Genomic DNA, 21,245 nt, shown 5'->3' on the forward strand with positions numbered 1-21,245 from the left:
GTACAAGTGAGTGATTATTATTAAACTTAGAGATTGGTTCAAGATGGCGGAGTAGAAGGACATGTGCTCACTCCCTCTTGCAAGAGCACCGGCATCACAACTAACTGCTGAACAATCATCAACAGGAAGACACTGGAACACCAGAAAAGATACCCCACATCCAAAGACAAAGGAGAAGCTGCAGTGAGACGGTAGGAGGGGCGCAATCACAATAAAATTAAATCTGATAACCGCTGGGTGGGTGACTCACAAACTGGAGAACAGTTATACCACAGAAGTCCACCCACTGGAGTGAAGGTTCTGAGCCCCATGTCAGGCTTCCCAACCTGGGGGTCCAGCAACGGGAGGAGGAATTCCCAGAGAATCAGACGTTGAAGGCTAGCAAGACTTGATTGCAGGACTTCGACAGGACTGGGGGAAACAGAGACTCCACTCTTGGAGGGCACACACAAAGTAGTGTGCGCATCAGGACCCAGGAGGGAAGGAGCAGTGACCCCATAGGAGCCTGAACCAGACCTACTTGCTTAGTGTTGGAGGGTCTCCTGCAGAGGGGTGGGGGTGGCTGTGGCTCACTGTGAGGACAAGGACACTGGCAGCAGAAGTTCTGGGAAGTACTCCTCGGTATGAGCCCTCCTGGAGTCCGCCACTAGCCCCACCAAAGAACCTGTAGGCTACAGTGCAAGGTTGCCTCAGGCCAAACAACCAACAGGGAGGGAACTCAGCTCCACCCATCAGCAGACAAGCAGATTAAAGTTTTACTGAGCTCTGCCCACCAGAGCAACAGTCAGCTCTACCCACCACCAGTCCCGCCCATCAGGAAGCTTGCACAAGCCTCTTGGATAGCCTCATCCACCAGAGGGCAGACAGCAGAAGCAAGAAGAGCTACAATCCTGCAGACTATTGAACGAAAATCACGTTCACAGAAAGATAGACAAGATGAAAAGGCAGAAGACTATGTACCAGATGAAGGAACAAGATCAAACCCCAGAAAAACGACTAAATGAAGTGGAGGTAGGCAACCTTCCAGAAAAAGAATTCAGAGTAATGATAGTGAAGATGATCCAGGACCTCAAAAAAAGAATGGAGGCAAAGATCGAGAAGATGAAAGGACGTTTAACAAAGACGTAGAAGAATAAAAGAACAAACAAACAGAGATGAACAATACAGTAACTGAAATGAAAAATACACTAGAATAAATCAATAGCAGAATAACTGAGGCAGAAGAACGGATAAGTGACCTGGAAGACAGAATGGTGGAAATCACTGCTGCAGACAGAATAAAGAAAAAAGGATGAAAAGAAATGAAGATGGCCTAAGAGACCTCTGGGACAACATTAAACACAACAACATTCGTATTATAGGGGTCCCAGAAGGAGAAGAGAGAGAGAAAGGACCTGAGAAAATATTTGAAGAGATTATAGTCGAAAACTTCCCTAACATGGGAAAGGAAATAACCACCCAAGTCCAGGAAGTGCAGAGAGTCCCAGAAAGGATAAACCCAAGGAGAAACACGCCAAGACACATAGTAATGAAATTGGCAAAAATTAAAGACAAAAAAAAATTGTTGAAAGCAGCAAGAGAAAAACGACAAATAACATACAAGGGAACTCCCATAAGGTTTAACAACTGATTTCTCAGCAGAAACACTACAAGCGAGAAGGGAGTGGCATGACATATTTAAAGTGATGAAAGGGAAGAACCTACAACCAAGATTACTCTACCCGGCAAGGATCTCATTCAGATTCGATGGAGAAATCAAAAGCTTTACAGACAAGCAAAAGCTAAGAGAATTCAGCACCACCAAACCAGCTCTACAGCAAATGCTAAAGGAACTTCTCTAAGTGGGAAACACAAGAGAAGAAAAGGACCTACAAAAACAAACCCAAAACAATTAAGAAAATGGTAACAGAAACATACATATTGACAATTACCTTAAATGTGAATGGATTAAATGCTCCAACCAAAAGACACAGGCTTGCTGAATGGATACAATAACAAGACCCATATATATGCTGTCTACAAGAGACCCACTTCAGACCTAGGGATACACACAGACTGAAAGTGAGGGGAAGGAAAAAGATATTCCATGCAAATGGAAATCAAAAAAAAGCTGGAGTAGCAATACTCATATCAAATAAAATAGACTAAGATAAAGAATGTTACAAGAGACACGGAAGGACACTACATGAAGATTAAGGGATCAGTCCAAGAAGAAGATACAACAATTATAAATATATATGCACCCAACATAGAGGCACCTCAATACATAAGGCAAATGCTAGAAGCTATACAAGAGGAAATCGACAGTAACACAATAATAGTGGGGGACTTTAACACCTCACTTACACCAATGGACAGATCATCCAAACAGAAAATTAATAAGGAAACACCAGCTTTAAATGACACAACAGACCAGATAGATTTAATTGACATTTATAAGACATTCCATCCAAAAACAGCAGATTACACTTTCTTCTCTAATGCACATGGAACATTCTCCAGGATAGATCACATCTTGGGTCACAAATCAAGCCTCAGTAAATTTAAGAAAGTTGAAATCATATCAAGCATCTTTTCTGTCCACAACGTTATTAGGTTAGAAATCAATTACAGGGAAAAAAAACCGTAAAAAACAAAACACATGGAGGCTAAACATTACGTTACTAAATAACCAGTAGGTCACTGAAGAAATCAAAGAAGAAATCAAAAAATACCTAGAGACAAATGACAATGAAAACACAACGATCCAAAACCTATGGGATGCAGCAAAAGCAGTTGTTAAGAGGGAAGTTTATAGCAATACAATCCTACCTCAAGAAACAACAAACATCTCAAATAAACAATCTAACCTTACACCTAAATGAACTAGAGGAGGAAGAACAAACAAAACCCAAAATTAGTAGAAGGAAAGAAATCATAAAGATCAGAGCAGAAATTAATGAAATAGAAACAAAGAAAACAATAGCAAAGATCAATAACACTAAAAGCTGTTTCTTTGAGAAGATAAACAAAATTGAGAAACCTTTAGCCAGACTCACCAAGAAAAACAGGGAGGGGACTCAAATCAATAAAATTAGAAATGAAAAAGGAGAAGTTACAACAGACACGGCAGAAATACAAAGCATCCTAAGAGACTGCAACAAGCAACTCTATGCCAATAAAATGGACAGCCTGGAAGAAATGGACAAATTCTTAGAAAGGTATTACCTTCCAAGACTGAACCAGGAAGAAATAGAAAATATGAACAGACAAATCACAAGTAATGAAATTGAAACTGTGATTAAAAATCTTCCAACAAACAAAAGTCCAGGACCAGATGGCTTCACAGGTGAATTCTATCAAACATTTAGAGAAGAACTAACACCCATCCTTCTCAAACTCTTCCAAAAAATTGCAGAGGAAGGAATACTCCCAAACTCATTTTATGAGGCCATCATCAACCTGATACCAAAACCAGACAAAGATACTACAAAAAAAAGAAAATTACAGCCCAATTTCACTGATGAATATAGATGCAAAAATCCTCAACAAAATGCTAGCAAACAGAATCCAACAACACATTAAAAGGACCATACACCAAGATCAAGTGAGATTTATTCCAGGGATGCAAGGATTCTTCAAAATACACAAATCAATCAATGTGATACACCATATTAACAAATTGAAGAATAAAAACCATATGATCATCTTAATAGATGCAGAAAAAGCTTTTGACAAAATTCAACACCCATTTATGATAAAAACTCTCCAGAAAGTGGACACAGAGGGAACCTACCTCAACAGAATAAAGGCCATATACGACAAGCCCACAGCAAACATCATTCTCAATGATGAATAACTGAAAGCATTTCCTCTAAGATCAGGCCCAAGACAAGGATGTCCACTCTCACCACTATTATTCAACATAGTTGTGGAAGTCCTAGCCATGGCAATCAGAGAAGAAAAAGAAATAAAAGGAATACAAATTGGAAAAGAAGAAGTAAGACTGTCACTGTTTGCAGATGACATGATACTATACATAGAGAATCCCAAAGATGCCACCAGAAAACTACTAGAGCTAATCAATGAATATGGTAAAGTTGCAGGATACAAAATTAATGCACCAAAATCGCTTGCATTCCTATACACTAATGGTGAAAAATCTGAAGGAGAAATCAAGGAAACACTCCCATTTACCACTGCAACAAAAAGAATAAAATACCTAGGAATAAACCTACCTAGGGAGACAAAAGACCTGTATGCAGAAAACTATAAGACACTGATGAAAGAAATTAGAGATGATACAAACAGATGGAGAGATATACCATGTTCTTGGATTGGAAAAATCACTATTGTGAAAACGCCTATCCTATCCAAAGCAATCTACAGATTCAATGCAATCCCTATCAAATTACCGATGGCATTTTTTTACAGAACTAGAACAAACAATCTTAAAATTTGTATGGAGACACAAAAGACCCTGAATAGCCAAAGCAGTCTGGAGGGAAAAAAACAGAGCTGGAGGAATCAGACTCCCTGACTTCAGGCTATACTACAAAGCTACAGTAATCAAGACAATATGGTAGTGGCACAAAAACAGAAATACAGATCAATGGAACAGGATATTAAGCCCAGAGATAAACCCACGCACCTATGGTCAACTAATGTATGACAAAGGAGGCAAGGATATACAATGGAGAAAAGACAGCCTCTTCAATAAGTGGTGCTGGGAAAACTGGACAGCTACATGTAAAAGAATGAAATTAGAACACTCCCTAACACCATACACAAAAATAAACTCAAAATGGATTAGAGACCTAAATGTAAGACCAGACACTATAAAACTCTTAGAGGAAAACATAGGAAGAACACTCTTTGACATAAATCACAGCAAGATCTTTTTTGATCCACCTCCTAGAGTAATGGAGGTAAAAACAAAAATACAAATGGGACCTAATGAAACTTCAAAGCTTTTGCACAGCAAAGGAAACCATAAACAAGACGAAAAGACAACACTCAGAATGGGAGAAAATATTTGCAAACGAATCAACAGACAAAGGATTAATCTCCAAAATATATAAACAGCTCATTCAGCTCAATATTAAAGAAACAAACACCCCAGTCCAAAAATGGGCAGAAGACGTAAATAGACATTTCTCCAAAGAAGACATACAGACGGCCACGAAGCACATGAAAAGATGCTCAACATCACTAATTATTAGAGAAATGCAAATGAAAACTACAATGAGGTATCACCTCACGCCAGTTAGAATGGGCATCATCAGAAAATCTACAAACAACAAATGCTGGAGACGGTGTGGAGAAAAGGGAACCCCCTTGTACTGTTAGTGGGAATGTAAATTGATACAGCCACTATGGAGAACAGTATGGAGGTCCCTTAGAAAACTAAAAATAGAATTACCATATGACCCAGCAATCTCACTGCTGCACATATACCCAGAGAAAACCATAATTCAAAAAGGCACATGCACCCCAATGTTCATTGCAGCAGTATTTACAATAGCCAGGACATGGAAGCAACCTAAATGCCCATCAACAGACGAATGGATAAAGAAGATGTGGAACATATACACAATGGAATATTACTCAGCCATAAAAAGGAACAAAATTGGGTCATTTGCAGAGACGTGGATGGATCTAGAGACTGTTATACAGCGTGAAGTAAGTTAGAAAGAGAAAAATAAAAAGCGTATATTAACGCATATATGTGGAATCTAGAAAAATGGCACAGATGAACCAGTTTGCAAGGCAGAAATAGAGACACAGATGTAGAGAACAAATGTATGGACACCAAGGGGGGAAGCGTAGGGGGCGTGCTGGTGGGATGAATTGGGAGATTGGGATGGACATATATACACTAATATGTATAAAATAGATAACTAATTTAAAAAATAAATAAACTTAAGGAATCATACTAGGGACAAACCATATCTACCTGTGATGACATTTTAGTGTACTTGAAGAGATGCTATTTGATTTTACTTTTTCTTAATATATATATTCAAGTTTTCAAACTCTTTCTAACTATATGGGAGGGCGGGCATCAGTCAACAGAAATACCTAGATTAGTAAACTCTGCATCTACCCTCAAGAATCTCTCCCTTCCATTAGTGAGTCAATAATAAATTAAAAACAGTTTGATGACTGGTAATAGAAGCAAAGTGCGAGATAGCCCAGAATGGGGGTGATTTCCCATCCCTGGGGAGAGCAGCAAAGGGTTCACAGAGGATTTTGAAGCAGGGTTTGCAGAATCAGTCTGTCTCTGGGTTATAGTAGAAGCACACACCAGATGGTGGGAACACCTTTTGCAAATGCATGGTTGCCTGAATTAGTTTGGTGTGTTTTGGTAAACCATAAGTGGTTTAATATTGCTTGCATGTAAATATGAGTGAGGATGGAGGTGCAACTGGAATAGTGGCAGGAGTGTTTTGCGGGCCACGCTGAGGAACTGAGAGGACTCTATCACGTAAAGTAAGGGAAACCTTTGGAAGGTGTTATGGTTGTGATCAAACTAGTATTTTAATGGGGTGATTCTCATGAGGGCCAGTCAGAGTATGGTCTAGAACAGGGTGGAACTAGAGACAGGTAGATCAGTTAGGCAAGCGTATTGCATTCATCAGTGCAAGAGGTGGTTATGGTGGAAGGAACTAAAGAAGGACAGACTCAGAGCTGGCGCCTAGATATTTGGTCAAGTACTATTCTGGATGCATCTGTCCGGGTGTTTATAGCTGAGATTAACATTGAATCAGCAGACTGAGCAAAGTGTGTTGCCCTCCCTGGCGTGGATGGGCCTCGTCCAGTCTCTTGACCTCCTGAGTAGAACAGAAATGCTGCCTGAGAGAGAAGTCCTCCTGCCTGACTGGTTCTGAGCTGGGATGTCTGTATTTTCCTGCCTTTGGACTCAAACTGAACTGAAACCTTGGCTCTTCTTGGGTCTGGAACCTGCTGAATTTCAGACGGGAACTCACACCATCAGCTCTCCTGGGGCTCCAGCTTGCTGACTGCAGATCTAAGAATTTCTCAGTTTCCATAATCACGTGAGCCAATTCCTCGTAATAAATTTACTTCCTTGTCTCTCTTTCTACCCTATTGGTTCTGTTTCTCTGGATTGTCCTGACGTACACACGTGCAGAAGGTAGAACCAACATAATGTGGCATTGCAGTGTGTGTGTAGGATAGGAAAAAGGGGGGGGTGAGGATGGTTCCTCTCCCCAGGCCTGGTGACTGGAGGAATAGTCCTGCTGTCAGCTGACACAGATAGTACGTAGGAGAAACATAAATTGTGTTGTTTGTGTGTGCAGAGTGTGAAGATGACTTGTTCAGTTTTACAAACATAGAGTTCATGGGGTTTGCAAGGTGTAAAGATGCATTTTAACCAGCTGGTTCTTTTATAAATGAAGCAGGAACTGTGGAAATGGATGAGAAAAGGCACGAAAAATTGATGTGGGTGTGAATATTTTGGGGGGACAGCAGAATATATATTTACTGTTCAAGGGTGAGCATTTCTAGGTCAGGATGTGTGGCCAGAGGGCACTGGCTCTGTTTTGTTAAGTGTGCTTGCGACCCACTCTGAAATGGTGAGTGGATTAAAGTGGAAGTTAACAACCGCAAGAAAATGGAAGAGTTAAGGGTCCAGTAAAGTGGAACAGAAGGTCTATGGGATCCAGTGTATGGGAGAGACTATAGGATATTTTAGGCAGAATCTGTAGTTTTAATTGCTATCTTATTTCATGTACTTTTGTATATGGTTTCACACTTCAGCATAATTTAGACTCTTGATATCTCTAATCATTTAATAATATAGATAATATTTGCATTTCATATGTACTGGACTGTGCTTGATCAGTTTGTGTGTGTGTGTGTAGTTTATTATCTCTTTTAAATCTAATAACACACGTGTTAATTAGATCATATCCAGTGACTTGGAGGGAAATTACAGTCCTCAGTCCCTTCAGCCCAATAAGAAGTTAAGAAAGAAGCATCATTTGACTCCTGCTTTACCTTTTAATCCCTCCTGGAACAACAGGAATTACAAAAAGTTGCAGGAGCATGGCTTCATTTTCTCTCCTGTCCTTTGGGTATGGTGCTTCGTTAGCCATGCTTTGCGATTTATGTTGAGAAAAGTCATCCAAGCAAATGAGTGAAATCTGATTGTGGTTATGTAAGATTCATTTAAAGAGACAGGGATCTTTTCTGTTTCCATGCTCTGTGTTACCCAAATAAGGGTGGATATTTAAAAATCTAGTTTTATGAATAAATATTTCATTTATGACTATTGCAAGATTATAACCTGTTAATATATTCAGTATCACTGAAAATGTTTAATCCTCTCTAGGAAAGCTTTTTCCCCCTGTTTGTCTTTTCCATTTTATAAGAATATATACAATAGGAACATTTGCCCACTATTATTTACTTTATTTAGTAGGCAGTGAGGGGTTTCCAACCTGAAAGTGTTGGTTTCCAGTGCTAATGCTGTTTGCATTCTACACAGTTTCATCACTGAGGACAAATAGAAGAGGAAATTAATTGGTTATTGGTTACCAGAAGTAGTAGATACTATAAAAAGTAAATTATTGGCTTTTTGTTAGCAAGTACTCTGAGACATTATCAGTTATTATTGGAATAACCATATTCTTTCTGTCTGCCTTTCTATCTATTCTGTTTGATTTCTCTTATCTGTGTATGTAATTGTCACGGTTTGGGGTAAGATCGTGGTGCACCGTGAATATTGAGGGGTGAGAGGAGGTCTGTCTCAGCCAGCAGCAGGTTGTTGCCCTAAGCGTTTCCCCTGATAAGGTGTCTTCTACAGATGATGACATTACTCAGTGAGGGGACCACAAAGATGACAGGAGACAGGACTTCTGCCATTCAGGAGCTCAGAAACAAGTGGATAACATATAGAAATTGATGGGGACTTCCCTGGTGGCACAGTGGTTAAGAATCCGCCTGCCAATGCAGGAGACACAGGTTCGAGCCCTGGTCCAGGAAGATCCCACCTGCCACGGAGCAACTAAGCCCGTGCGCCACAACTACTGAGCCTGCGCTCTAGAGCCCGCGAGCCACAACTACTGAGCCCGTGTGCCACAACTACTGAAGCCCGCGTGCCCAGAGGCCTGTGCTCCACACCAAGAGAAGCCACCGCAATGAGAAGCCCGCGCACCGCAACGAAGAGTAGCGCCCGCTCACCACAACTAGAGAAAGCCCGCATGCAGCAACGAAGGAAGACCCAATGCAGCCAAAAATACATAAATAAATAAATTTATAAAAAAAGAAATTGATGTATGCCATAGTGGAAATGTACAGAAGCTGGTATGGAAACACACAGGCCTCTTTGCCGTGGTTGGAAGGCCTTGAAACAGAAGGCTTGGTTTTCCTTGCTCACTGTGTGGCTTTTCTCAGACCTCTTCATCAAGTTGAGCCTGTGTTTATGTCCTTTTTGGTAAATTAGGGATAACAGCATACTTTCCAGGTTTCCTCTGAACAACTGAATTATTCCCTGGAGCTACTTTGTAAGGTGAAATGTGAATATAGATTCTTTTCTTCGATTTGGTAGCATGACTTTGATACTGTGAGCCTCGTTGTGTAACACCTCCTTGTGGTCCTCTCCTGTGGAGCCCTGAGCTCCTTTAGGGCGCTGACAGGCTGCTCTGCATGTGGTCTCCACATTGTCATCCTCAGCGTATGGCCTTATCACTCGTTTCTGAGGACACAGAAACAAACCAGAGAGGAAGAATGGTACTTGGTTTTGTGTATTCCTATCACCAGAGCCCATGCGTGGTTAGAACTACTGCCTTCAGATTTGCACCTGTGAGCACCTGGAGATGAGATGGCATGATTATTACTTGCCCAAAGGCACACCAGTGAGGAGTGAGTGAGAAGCGGAAACAAGAAAGCAGCTTTTGCTTCACAACTTAGTTGTTGGGAGAATTCATTTTATGAGTCTTCCCTGAAATCATTACCTGTGAAGTTCAGCTTACTTTGCTGGAAAATTGAGTAGGTTAATAAAATATTTAAACTTATGTTCACTTTCTTAGTGGAGAACCTTTTTGAATTTTGTGAAAGAAATATGTAATCTACCTGAATAATTACCGTAGTACCCCCTGTTTTACTTGTGTGCAGAGTGAGATGGATGTCTTGAGAAGTTATTTCAAGTGTTTTTCCTTGCTCCTAAGAAAAAGAAAGTGTCTGTTGGCTTACAATGAACATGTTGTCTGCCTGTTTTAATATAGAAATAGCCACATGTCGTTAAACTTGTTGCTGACGGTCCACTGCTCTGGGTACCACCACATTTGGGAATTTGTTGCATCACCTCCCTAATTTGGAGTACAGATACTGTAGTGATAATTCCCAAGCACATATTTGCACATTTGTAGTGGTCATAGTAGACGCTTGTTAAATGAATGCACGCTAAATTAAAGCTTAATCCTCTGATTCTGCCTCATCAGCTTCTCATTTTACTGAAGGAAAAAAGAGCAGTAAATTAGATAGATTTCCAATTTATGGCGGGGCAGGGAGAGGATGTTGCTTTTGCCATTGTTCTTATGTCCTGTTCAACTAGTGTCCCCCATCTCCAACTTAAAAACAATTTTAAAAAGACTGTTGGGTGAGATCTCCTTTAACTTCCTATGTGCCAGGGGTATTTTTACATCCCTGTACATCCTCATCCTATTTCCTTCAGCCTGGGGGGGAAAAAAACGCATCAGTAAGTGCAGCTCATCCACTGGTCCTCGACTCCGTCTCCTTCCGCCTGCTCCCGAGTCATGCCCCACCTATTTTCTCTCCTGCCTCCAGCTTTTGCTTCTCCAGCTTTTTTCTTCATAATCTATAATTGCTCGTGTTTCTCCCAGTGTGTCCGGCCATGTTTGCCTGCAGTTACTCTCTGTGTTAAGCTGTCCCGATCCAGGTCCTCAGAAGCCTTCTCCCCTCTTCACTGTCTTTGTGACTTTCCCCATCACTCTTCGGTCCGCTCACTGTGGCTTCTGCCCACCACCCCGACTGACCGAAGCTGCTTTGGACACGATCGCTGGTGATTTTCTAGCTGGTAGTTCCGACATGTTTTTTTAGCTCTTTATTTTATTGGACTTCCCTCCTGCGTGTAATTCTCCTTGAAACTATTCCCTAGCCGTTCATGACACTGTTGTTTTTATTCTTCTTGTACCTCTTTAATTGTTCCTGCTCTGTCTCCCTGATGATTGTCTTTTCTCTACTCAGCCCTCAGGTTGATGCTTCTCAGGGTCCCTCTTGGAGCCTCCGCTCTGGTCACTGCTCATCCTCTCCCCGAGTGGTCATTACCACTTTCATCCTTCCAGATCCCACCTGCACACTGATGACTCCTAAAATGTAGTTTCAGTCTAGACCTTTTCCCCATCCTTTGGCTCATGGTGGCCAATTTCCAGGTGAATATCTTCACCTAGATTTCCTCTGGTTGCTTCCAAGTTTACATGACCAAGACTAGCTTCTCTTTGTTTCTCCAAAGCCATTTTTCTGTTTGTATTTTTACTGATCAGTGGGTAGCACCGTCGTCCACCCGGTCACCTAATTCAGAATCACGGGATGCATTTATTCCCACTCTACTCTAATGCCTGTCAGTCAGTCAGCTGGCTTCCCTTTGTGTTTCCTTTCCAGTCTTCCACTGTAACTGCTTGTTTCATTTCTCTCATCACTTGATATCAGGACTGATAGGGGTGACTCTGAACTAATCTTTCAGTGTCTCATTGGGTCCTTCTCCAGTGTGCCCTTCACAAAGCCCATAGAGTGACCTGTGAAATGAAAATACGACCATTTCACTTTCCTGCGTTACACTGTTTATTGTCCTATTCCTTCTTCCACTGCTGACATCAGTATTTCTCAAACACGGTTGCATAGATATATGCATGTGCTGTAGAACATTCAGTGAGAATGTTGTGTGTACGTTTTACTGATAATCATTTTACAAACAACAGCCTTTTTGTGTTTATGATGGCATCTCTGTCACAGAATGACCTAAAGTTACTAAGTTAAGCCTGAACTGCAGTATGTCTCAGCTGATGTCAGAAAATTCTGGTGGTTATATATATAGTTTCAAGGATCTGTGACATACGCACACACACACACGCACATATATATATATATGTATACACATAGATATAGATAGATATACTTGAATAATTATAAATAAGTACACATACATATATACATTGTTTATATATTTATTTTTGTATATTAGGTATATGTGTGGGTATATAGATAATTTTTCCAAATTACACTCACTCTACATATAAATTCTGAGGTCCTCAATATCTCTTTTAAGATCTTTTGTGACCAGCCTCTACGTATTTCTCCAACTTAATATCTTGCCTTATATTTTCTGTAAAAGGAACATGAAACTACTGGTGGGTCCTTATATATACAGTACTTTTCTTTTCCTTCTTAAGTTGTGCTTTTGTGCGTACCCTTTGGTAGATGGAATTCTCTTCTCTTCCTCCATTCCCTCAACTTTTAAACTTGGAATTCTTGCTTATGTGTTATAAATCAGTTCTACCATCACTTCTTCCAGGAGGCATTGATCTGACTGGGGTGGGCTGTTCAGTGTTCCTCCTATTTTCATAGTGCCCTGAGCATATCTCTATCTTACATACACCTGTTGTTTTGCAGGTACCTGTTGGAATCTATACCAGACAGTGACCTCCTTCAGGTTTCGTGGTCTCTCCTCTGTATCTTTCAAGCATGGCCTTGACTGGGAGATAGTGACTTGACAAAACATGGGTGAATCATCTGCGCTTTCTACCAGATAAAGACCTTGTCTGCAGTCAGTCTAAGCAATTTCATTCACAGTTTCTCCTCTATCAATTTTTATACTACTGCTTTTCAAATGTTTAATGCATATTTCATGCTTCATTTAGTATTTTAAGTTAGAAAAATCAATGTCTAGTTTTAATATGAAAAAATGTTAGGGACTCCCCTGGTGGCCCAATGGTTAAGACTGTGCTTCCAAAGCAGGGGACGCAGGTTCGATCCCTGGTTGGGGAACTAAGATCCCACATGCTGTGTGGTGCAGCAAAAAAAAAAAAAAAAAGAAATATTAGATACAGAAAGATAACACTTCTGTTCCTTTCTCTTTCAGGAGGTCCATCTTCCCAGTTGCAGGCTCAGGAACCTAGAAGTTCTGAAAACACTTGGACTCTGCTGGAAGATTCTGGGTGCGGTTTATCAAACGATCAGAGAACTGAACCTTCAGAGATGACCGAGCGTCCTGGGGAGAGCTGCATCTCCACCCCCTTCCCACCGCTGCCCATTGTGAACAGACCTTGTGCTCCTCTGGAAAAGCCTCTGTCTTCTCACATGCAGTTCTTGCAACATCTGCTTGGGCTGAAGACCTTGACCGAGTCAGAGAGTCTGAAAACTGACTTAAGCCACTTTGAAAACGCCTCTTCCACGGTATCCGATTCTGTTTTTCAGTTGCTGGATGGCTTGATCACTTTTTACCGAGAACCCAAACTTCCTTGTTCAAGCTTTTGGATCAAAGCTGTGGAAACTTTAGCTAGACTGATCAGTGATTGTAACTTATCTAATCATATTCTTAAAAAGTGTTCCAAGAAGCTGGAAGAATTTGAGAAGACCCTGCTACAGGTTATTTTAAGGAACAGCCATATCAATCGGGTAAGTAATACATCTTTTCTATGTATGAAATACCATGTCAGTAGTTTGGGTGAGCACGCCCACTGGGTAGTGCCTGTTGTGGTCCCTTGGCCTCGTGGCTCAGTCTCCAGTTGGACCTTGTTTTGCAGCCATCTGGAGTTCTGACCCAGCAACATCTGCTTGGGTCCTCACGATCCAGCTGTGGCCTCTGATGCCACAGCTTTGTTCTCTCCATAGATGCCTATGCTTTCAAGCTTATGCTTCTCCACTTGGAGTTACCTTCCCTGTTTTTCTTATTGGTATCTTTGGATACTTCTCTTTTTAAAAAAATATATATATATTATTTATTTATTTATTTTTGGCCGTGTTGGGTCTTCGTTGCTGCGCGCGGTCTTTCTCTAGTTGCGGCGAGCGGGGGCTACTCTTCGTTGCAGTGCGTGGGCTTCTCATTGCCGTGGCTTCTCTCATTGTGGAGCACGGGCTCTAGGCACGTGGGCTTCAGTAGTTGTGGCACGCGGGCTCAGTAGTTGTGGCTCACGGGCTCTAGAGCGCAAGCTCAGTAGTTGTGGCTCATGGGCTCTAGAGCGCAGGCTCAGTAGTTGTGGCACATGGGCTTAGTTGCTCTGCAGCATGTGGGATCTTCCCACACCAGGGATCGAACCCATGTCCCCTGCATTGGCAGGCGGATTCTCAACCACTGCACCACCAAGGAAGCCCTGGATACTTCTCTTTTGTTTTCCCCTGCCTACATTTACTTCCTATTGCTCAAAAAGTCTCAATGCTTTTCAAAACACCACTTATACTTATGGTTTTCCAATCTGTAACGTCTATGACCATTAAATTCCTCAGGATGGATTACCTGTACTGTATTGAGTTTGTTCTTTTTCTGGCATTGACTAGCAGATGCCTGGAGGTCAAAGACTGTTTTTCTCTTCTGTTAGAATTTCCCTTGTAAGTGGCATAATACCCCATGGACCCACTGCAGATGTGGGTTAATTGAATACATTGGCTGAGGAACAAATACTATATGGCATTGCTTTGGTTTTTGTTTTTCTTATTTACTTAACATGGCTTAGAAAAATTGACTCGGGGATTCTTTTCTTACAGGTGACATTGAAGTAACCTGAAGTTGTTTTGTTGTTTGGCTCTTGAGACATAATGGAGAGTTTCTTTTTGGTATTACTTTCTATCTCCTTCACTGTCTGATCCTTTGGGATGGTTGTAAATGCCTTCATATTTTAATCTTTTTTAATTGACTACTAAAAATATCAGAGGAGACTAAAAGGTCCATTTAACTTATTTACTACATTTCATTGGGTAAAGGTTCACAAGGTTGTTGGACCTTGTTTTTTCTGATACCTCTCTGTCTCGTGTTTGTTCCCAGTGTCATTATCTAATGCTCAGAGTTTTTGTACAATATCGGCTTTACCTGAATTTTCAAAGCTCTGACAAAATTGAACTAATAAGCTAATTTGTTGCACATCCATCTCTTCTTCCCTTCTCTATTAAGGTATGATTTGATCAGTATTATAGAAAACTTTACAATTAAGCTTTTGGCATTTTGAAAGATACTGAATTTTCTGTCTAGGAAACTGAAATTTTTTTTTTACCTAATATGGTCAATCAGGAATTAAATATCAGATTTTCCATGGTATCTATCTGAGATATATAATCAGCTTCTCAGCCATCAATAAATACCTCAAATACTTAATATTCCTAAATCTGTTTTTTTGCATATGTTTGCTTTCTTCTTTTAAAACTACTTTAAACAGGTTTTGTGTGACTTGGAGCCTTCCAGATACTAGCATTCATATTCCTTATCAGTTACCAGATGATGCAAATATTTTTTCAGTCTAGTCTTTCTCTCACTGAAGGATTGGCTTACACAAGAGTAGAGTTGGGAACTGTATGTATAGAAGAAACTTGTGATGGTACAGGTGGGTCTGAAGTGTATTTTCATACCATCTATCATGGTACAAGCCATTGTTGAATAGTTGGTCAGCAGTGGAAGAATGAGTGAATGAGCGGCTTTGTTGTTTAGCCAATATCTATCTGTTATCTTAGTCCTGTGTCTGTCTGGGAAGGTTAAGCTGTCCTCTGCTTGCAGTTACCTCTACTTTTCTTGGAGAGGTCATTGTTGCCATTTAGAGAAAGTAGCATCATAAAATTGCTCACTGCATTCACAGTTAGGATGATGGTTCATAAATAAGTTTTAATGACTTTATCTCTGGGGATTTTTCTTCTCCCCAGCAAAAGCATCTTAGACTAAATCATTCAAACTTTTGTCGTTATTACTACCATCATTATTATTATTACCATTGTCATCTTGTTCCAGATATGTTCACAAAACTTCTTTAGTAGAAAAATTGACTAACAGTTACTCTTCATAAATGCTTTTCTGTGTTTTTTTAGCTTTCCTTGAATAATAAACAAAATCTCAAGAAAGAATATATTCTGACATGAAATATAGGATAGCTCCTACTATTATATTTTTTATTGATACTATTCTTGATTTATTAAAACAAAATATCCAGTTTAGGGGAAAAAAGTACTTCTTTTGAAAAACCTTATTCCCAGAGATTGGAAGTGTTTAATTAAATTATACTGGTTAAAACCGTGAGCCCTGCTATTGATTTCATTAAAGTGAACCTATGTTTGTGCAATGTGATAGGAAAAGGTATGGTATGAATACTTTAATATTCTGACTGAGGGATTTCATGTATCTATAATTCATGTACAGTCAGGTTTTAAATAAAATATAAATATTCAACAACATGTTCTCAACACATTCAGTAGTAAAATTATTCTGACCATAACTTAGTCTTTCTTTAATGATACCAATAAGAACTTGGTATCTTTCAAAATCTTGAGGTCATCATGGTGAATATCAGTTATATTAGAGCTGTATATATATATATATATATATATATATATATATATATATATATATATACACACATATGTTCAAGAAATAGGAGATTGAAATGAGATATCTTAGAAATTATTTTGAGTAATTCTCTGATATTAGCTTGGTTGAAATTATTAATAAGTTTAGGGGAAAATATATGATTTGTGATTTTTTTAGATTTGGATAAATCCTATTTATTTTTGTGCTTTTTTTTAAGGAACTTTATATTATGTTTATTTAATAACAAATTTTTTAGGAATTGTTATCTTAGTTCCATGTCTGTATTATATTTTTAGGATAACCATTAGGTAGGACTTGAAGGTATAATCTATAGTGTGACATTTGACAGGCATGGAAGATATATGTCTTGAAACCAGATGGGTTCCAGGGGTCTGCACTGGGCCTGTTCTAGGGGTCCTGGGATGCAATGGTGACTTAACTTGGGTTGAACTGTCTTCTACTTACAGGCTCCAGTATGGCACCTTCCTCATTCCTCTGGGTACTTGCTTGGGGTCAGGAAGGTTTCCCTTTGAGTTATTTAATGCCCTTTGTTTGACTGACAAACTGACCTTTCCTATACTTCCAGACTTCAAAATGTGTTTATTTCTATGATTAGAAACAGCATGAGCTAATCCTAGCATTGTATGGCCACCTATTTCTACTATCATGGAAGTTTAACACTAGAATGCTTATAGTTTTATTTAGATTTTGCAATGGTATCTTTGTCTTAAATTTTCATTTGTTTTAAAGAGATGGGAATGATTATATTAAGTTAAATATCAAAACCTATAGTTATCATTGAGCTTTTTAGATATTTAGCATACATTGCTAAATCTTAGAGACATAATAATGAGTTACTTAGAACACATATTCTTCAGATTTCTTATTTTTTTAAACCATAAAACAACTCTTGGACATACTAGTTGTGAAATTGAAAAAAAATACTGATTATCAAACAGACATTAAATTAGAATCTTTTGTATGTATGGTAAGCAGAATAATGGTCCCCCAGAGATGTCCACATCCTGATCCCTGGAGCTTGTGAATATGTTACCTTACATGACAGCAGGTGGGTGGGATTTCAGGTTGCTTATCAGCTGACCCTGGGATGTGGTTTTCCTGGATTACCCACCTGGGCCCAGTACCCACAAGGGTGATTGTAAGTGGAAGAGGGTGGCAGGAGAGTCAGTGTCCAAATCAGAGAGAATTTTGAAGATGCTATGCTTCTTGCTGTAGAGATGCAGGAAGGGGCCGAGAGCCAAGAAATGCAGGCTGGAGAAAGCAGGGAAATGGGCTCCGCAAAGATCGCAGGCCTGCCAGCCCCTTCCCTTTGGCCCAGTGAGACCCCTTCAGACTTCTGACCCCCAGAACTGTAACGGAATAAATGTATGTTCTTTTAAGCCACTAAATTTGTGGTGGTTTGATACAGCAGCAACAGGATGTAATAAGCTGTGCTTCCCATTTTTATACGGTAACTCTGTGAGATACGTGTGGTTGCCATTCTTATTTCCATTTGAGAGACAGGAAAGCTGAGGCTGAGAAAACTAGTGAGCGGTGCTGTGCGCACTAGCCCCTCGAACGCGCATGGCACATGGCTGTGCTTGCTCGCTCCCTTCTCTCTCCTCACGGTCCTCAGATCCGGAGGACTGACCCAGATGTCTGCAGGTGTCACCTACAGAGTCCTCTTCCCACCTGCTGCCGGCTCCCTGATGCTCATCCCTTCCTGCCAGAGTCCTGACTCGTCTGACCCTCGTCTGATCCCCCCGCCTCACGGCTGGGAATCCGGCGGTGACCCCGCTGGATGCGTGAGGAGGCACATTCCTCATCGCAGCCCGTGGGGCTCTTTCCTACGGCCTCATCCAGCCTCTTTGGCCTTACCTGTCTCCATTCCATCCTAAACCTTCTTCACCCGGTCAGGCGGACGTGTCTGTGGTTGTCCGAGGGCTTGCTGTTCTGTCCCCGCCCTCTGTGCTGCAGGACCTGCCAGGCCCTTCTGCTGTCCAGCCAGTTCCACCCGGCTTTCCAGACGGGGCTTGAGGATCAGCTCCCTGGAGAAGCTTCCCTCGTCCCCTGCCTCCGTCTCCCTTTCCTTTGGCTGATTAAATACGCTTCCCATGAATTCACCGCAGCACACGTCTCACCGTGCAGGGGCTCCTGACTCCAATTTATCCTCCATCAGAATCCAGTCTCCGGGCCAGTGCCAGGCTGTCCTCGCTCCGTGTCCTCAGGGCTCCATGCGGTGCTTGGTGGGGTGGGTTTGGGGGTCTCAGTGTAGCTGGTGCAGGTGGGGTCTAGGCTCCTCACGTGGCCTTTGCTCCCATAGGGGGCTGGGCCGCAGTCTTTTCCTATGGGGTTTGGCAGCTTTAGGGAGGTTATCCGTAAAAGCTCTCCATCTTGCTAGGCTGCCCCTTTTCTGTCCTTTGGCTAGGAGAGCAGACTTTTATTGTTGTTGTTGTTGTTTTTGTCCGTACCCATTGGCATTTCTGGGTTGTTGGCTTTTTTCGTTCCAAATGTGGGATAAACGAGACAAAAAGGAAACCAGATCTATTTTTTTGTTTTTTGAGGCACCTCCGTACTGTTTTCCATAGTGGCTGCACCAATTTACATTCCCGCTTTTCTCCACACCCTCTCAGTCCCACTCCTGGGCATATATCTGGAGAAAACCATAACGCGAAAAGATACGTGCACCCCAGTATTCATAGAAGCTCTGCTTACAATAGCCAAGACATGAAAACAACCTAAATGACCATCGGCAGAGGAATGGATAAAGAAGATGTGGTATATATACACAATGGAAATTACTCAGCCATAAAAAAGAATGGAATAATGCCATTTGCAGCAACATGGATAGACCTAGAGATTGTCATACTAAGTGAAGTAAGTCAGACAGAGAAAGACAAATATCATATGATATCACTTATATGTGGAATCTAAAAAAAATGGTGCAAATGAACTTATTTACAAAACAGAAACAGACCCACAAACATGGAAAGCAAGCTTATGGTTACCAAAGGGGAAAGGTGGGGAGGGATAAATTAGGAGTTTGGGACTGACATATACACATTACTGTATATAAAATAACCGATAAGGAACTACTGTACAGCACAGGGAGCTATACTCAGTATTTTGTAATAACCTACAAGGGAAAAGAATCTGAGAAGGAATATATATATATGTATATGTACATGTATATATATGTATAACTGAATCACTTTTGTACACTTGAAACTAACACAACATTGTAAATGAACTATACTTCAATTAAACAAACAAACAAACAAACAAACAAAAAAACTAAGTAATTACAGAAAAAAAGGAAAAGAAAACCGGAGAACTCACCACCTAGTCCTTCCTTTGGTCGTAAGGTTCATAGCCTGTCCACCTGTCAGTCTTCTTGGGTGTGTTTTAAATATAATGCCTAGGGTTTTTAGTACTTAGTGAGAGGATGAGAGGTACACAAGTCCACTTTCCAGAAGTGGAAACCTGTGAATGTATTTTTAAAATACGTACTATTCCATATTATAATGACAAAGAGCTAGCCCTCTGTCCCACCCGAGACCACCGTGGCCAGGTGTGTACTCCTGTTCTGCCCCCACTTACACCTGTGCTTTTAAACAAAAGGCTTATGCTGCTATATCTCAGGTTATTTTCTTTTTCATCTGTTCACTTTTTATCATAGAAGACAAAAATTTATGTCTTATGTGGCTGCTCTCTTCCAATCATACTCCTCAGTCATAGTTTTGTCATAAGTTTTGGTTAAATAAATATTACATATTTATATTATTATAAATATGTCATGATGTATTTTTATTATTATAAACATGCCATGACGTATTTGTATTATTATAAACATGCCAAGACGTATTTGTATTATTATAAACATGCCATGATGCATTTGTATTATTATATGTTACTGCATATTTATATTATTATAAATATGTTACTGCATATTTATATTATTATAAATATGTAATTTTTAACACCAACACATCTAATATACAATGGTTTCATTTCCTTTTTTTTACAGCTTTTTTTTTCCTTAGGATTTTTTTTTCCACTTGCTTAGTTTTTTGCATACCTATAATTGATGCTTCCTTCAGATACTTTGACAGGGTTGTAAACATCCTCTCAGTATGGCCAAACAAATGAAGTCATTTATCAGTTCCATCTTTTATTTATTTTAAGATACACCTTCTGGAGCCCTTTATCTTCCTGTTCTCATCTGGGCTGAGCTTCCTGTGTCTCTGATCAGATTTACTCCATGGACTTCTTTTAATCACCACCCTGGGAATTCCCTTTGCTGCTTTTTTGTGCTGTGTCTCTGAGTCCCTAGATCTCATATATTCCTTTCCTTAGTTTATAACTTCATTTAGGTGATGCACATTGTTTACGAGCTCACTTAGAATGGATTCCTGGGATGTAAACTTTAAAAATATTTGTTTGCTTAAAATATTTTATTCCAACTTTAAACTTTATTGGTGGATTAGGATAGATTTTCTGGTTGTAAATCATTTTTTCCGTATAATTTAAAACATTTTTCTACCAACTTCTGGATTCCACTGTTTCTAATCAGATTTCCAGTGTAATTCTGATTGTAATTCCTTCAGCGTGATCTATCCCTCAACCTCGCACACCCGCAGAAGCACTTAGGCTCTCTCCTGTTTCCATTGTTTCGTAATTACAGGATGGTGTACCTCAGCGTGGGTCTTTTTCTTGAGTC

General features: G+C 40.2%; 1 protein-coding gene across 4 annotated transcripts in view; it reads left to right on the top strand.

The window, feature by feature from the left end:
• The window catches only part of MEI4 (meiotic double-stranded break formation protein 4), a 256,245-nt gene that overhangs the window by 63,908 nt on the left and 171,092 nt on the right, over positions 1 to 21,245 (top strand). For all 4 annotated transcript variants that reach the window (XM_082405080.1, XM_082405079.1, XM_082405081.1 and 1 more), the window contains exon 3: positions 13,103 to 13,638. In XM_082405080.1, the coding sequence (XP_082261206.1) occupies positions 13,103 to 13,638 (536 nt within the window). The remainder of the gene's footprint in view (positions 1 to 13,102; positions 13,639 to 21,245) is intronic.

The sequence above is a fragment of the Balaenoptera borealis genome, assembly GCF_965194805.1.
Source record: "Balaenoptera borealis genome assembly, chromosome: 9".
Lineage (NCBI taxonomy): Eukaryota > Metazoa > Chordata > Mammalia > Artiodactyla > Balaenopteridae > Balaenoptera > Balaenoptera borealis.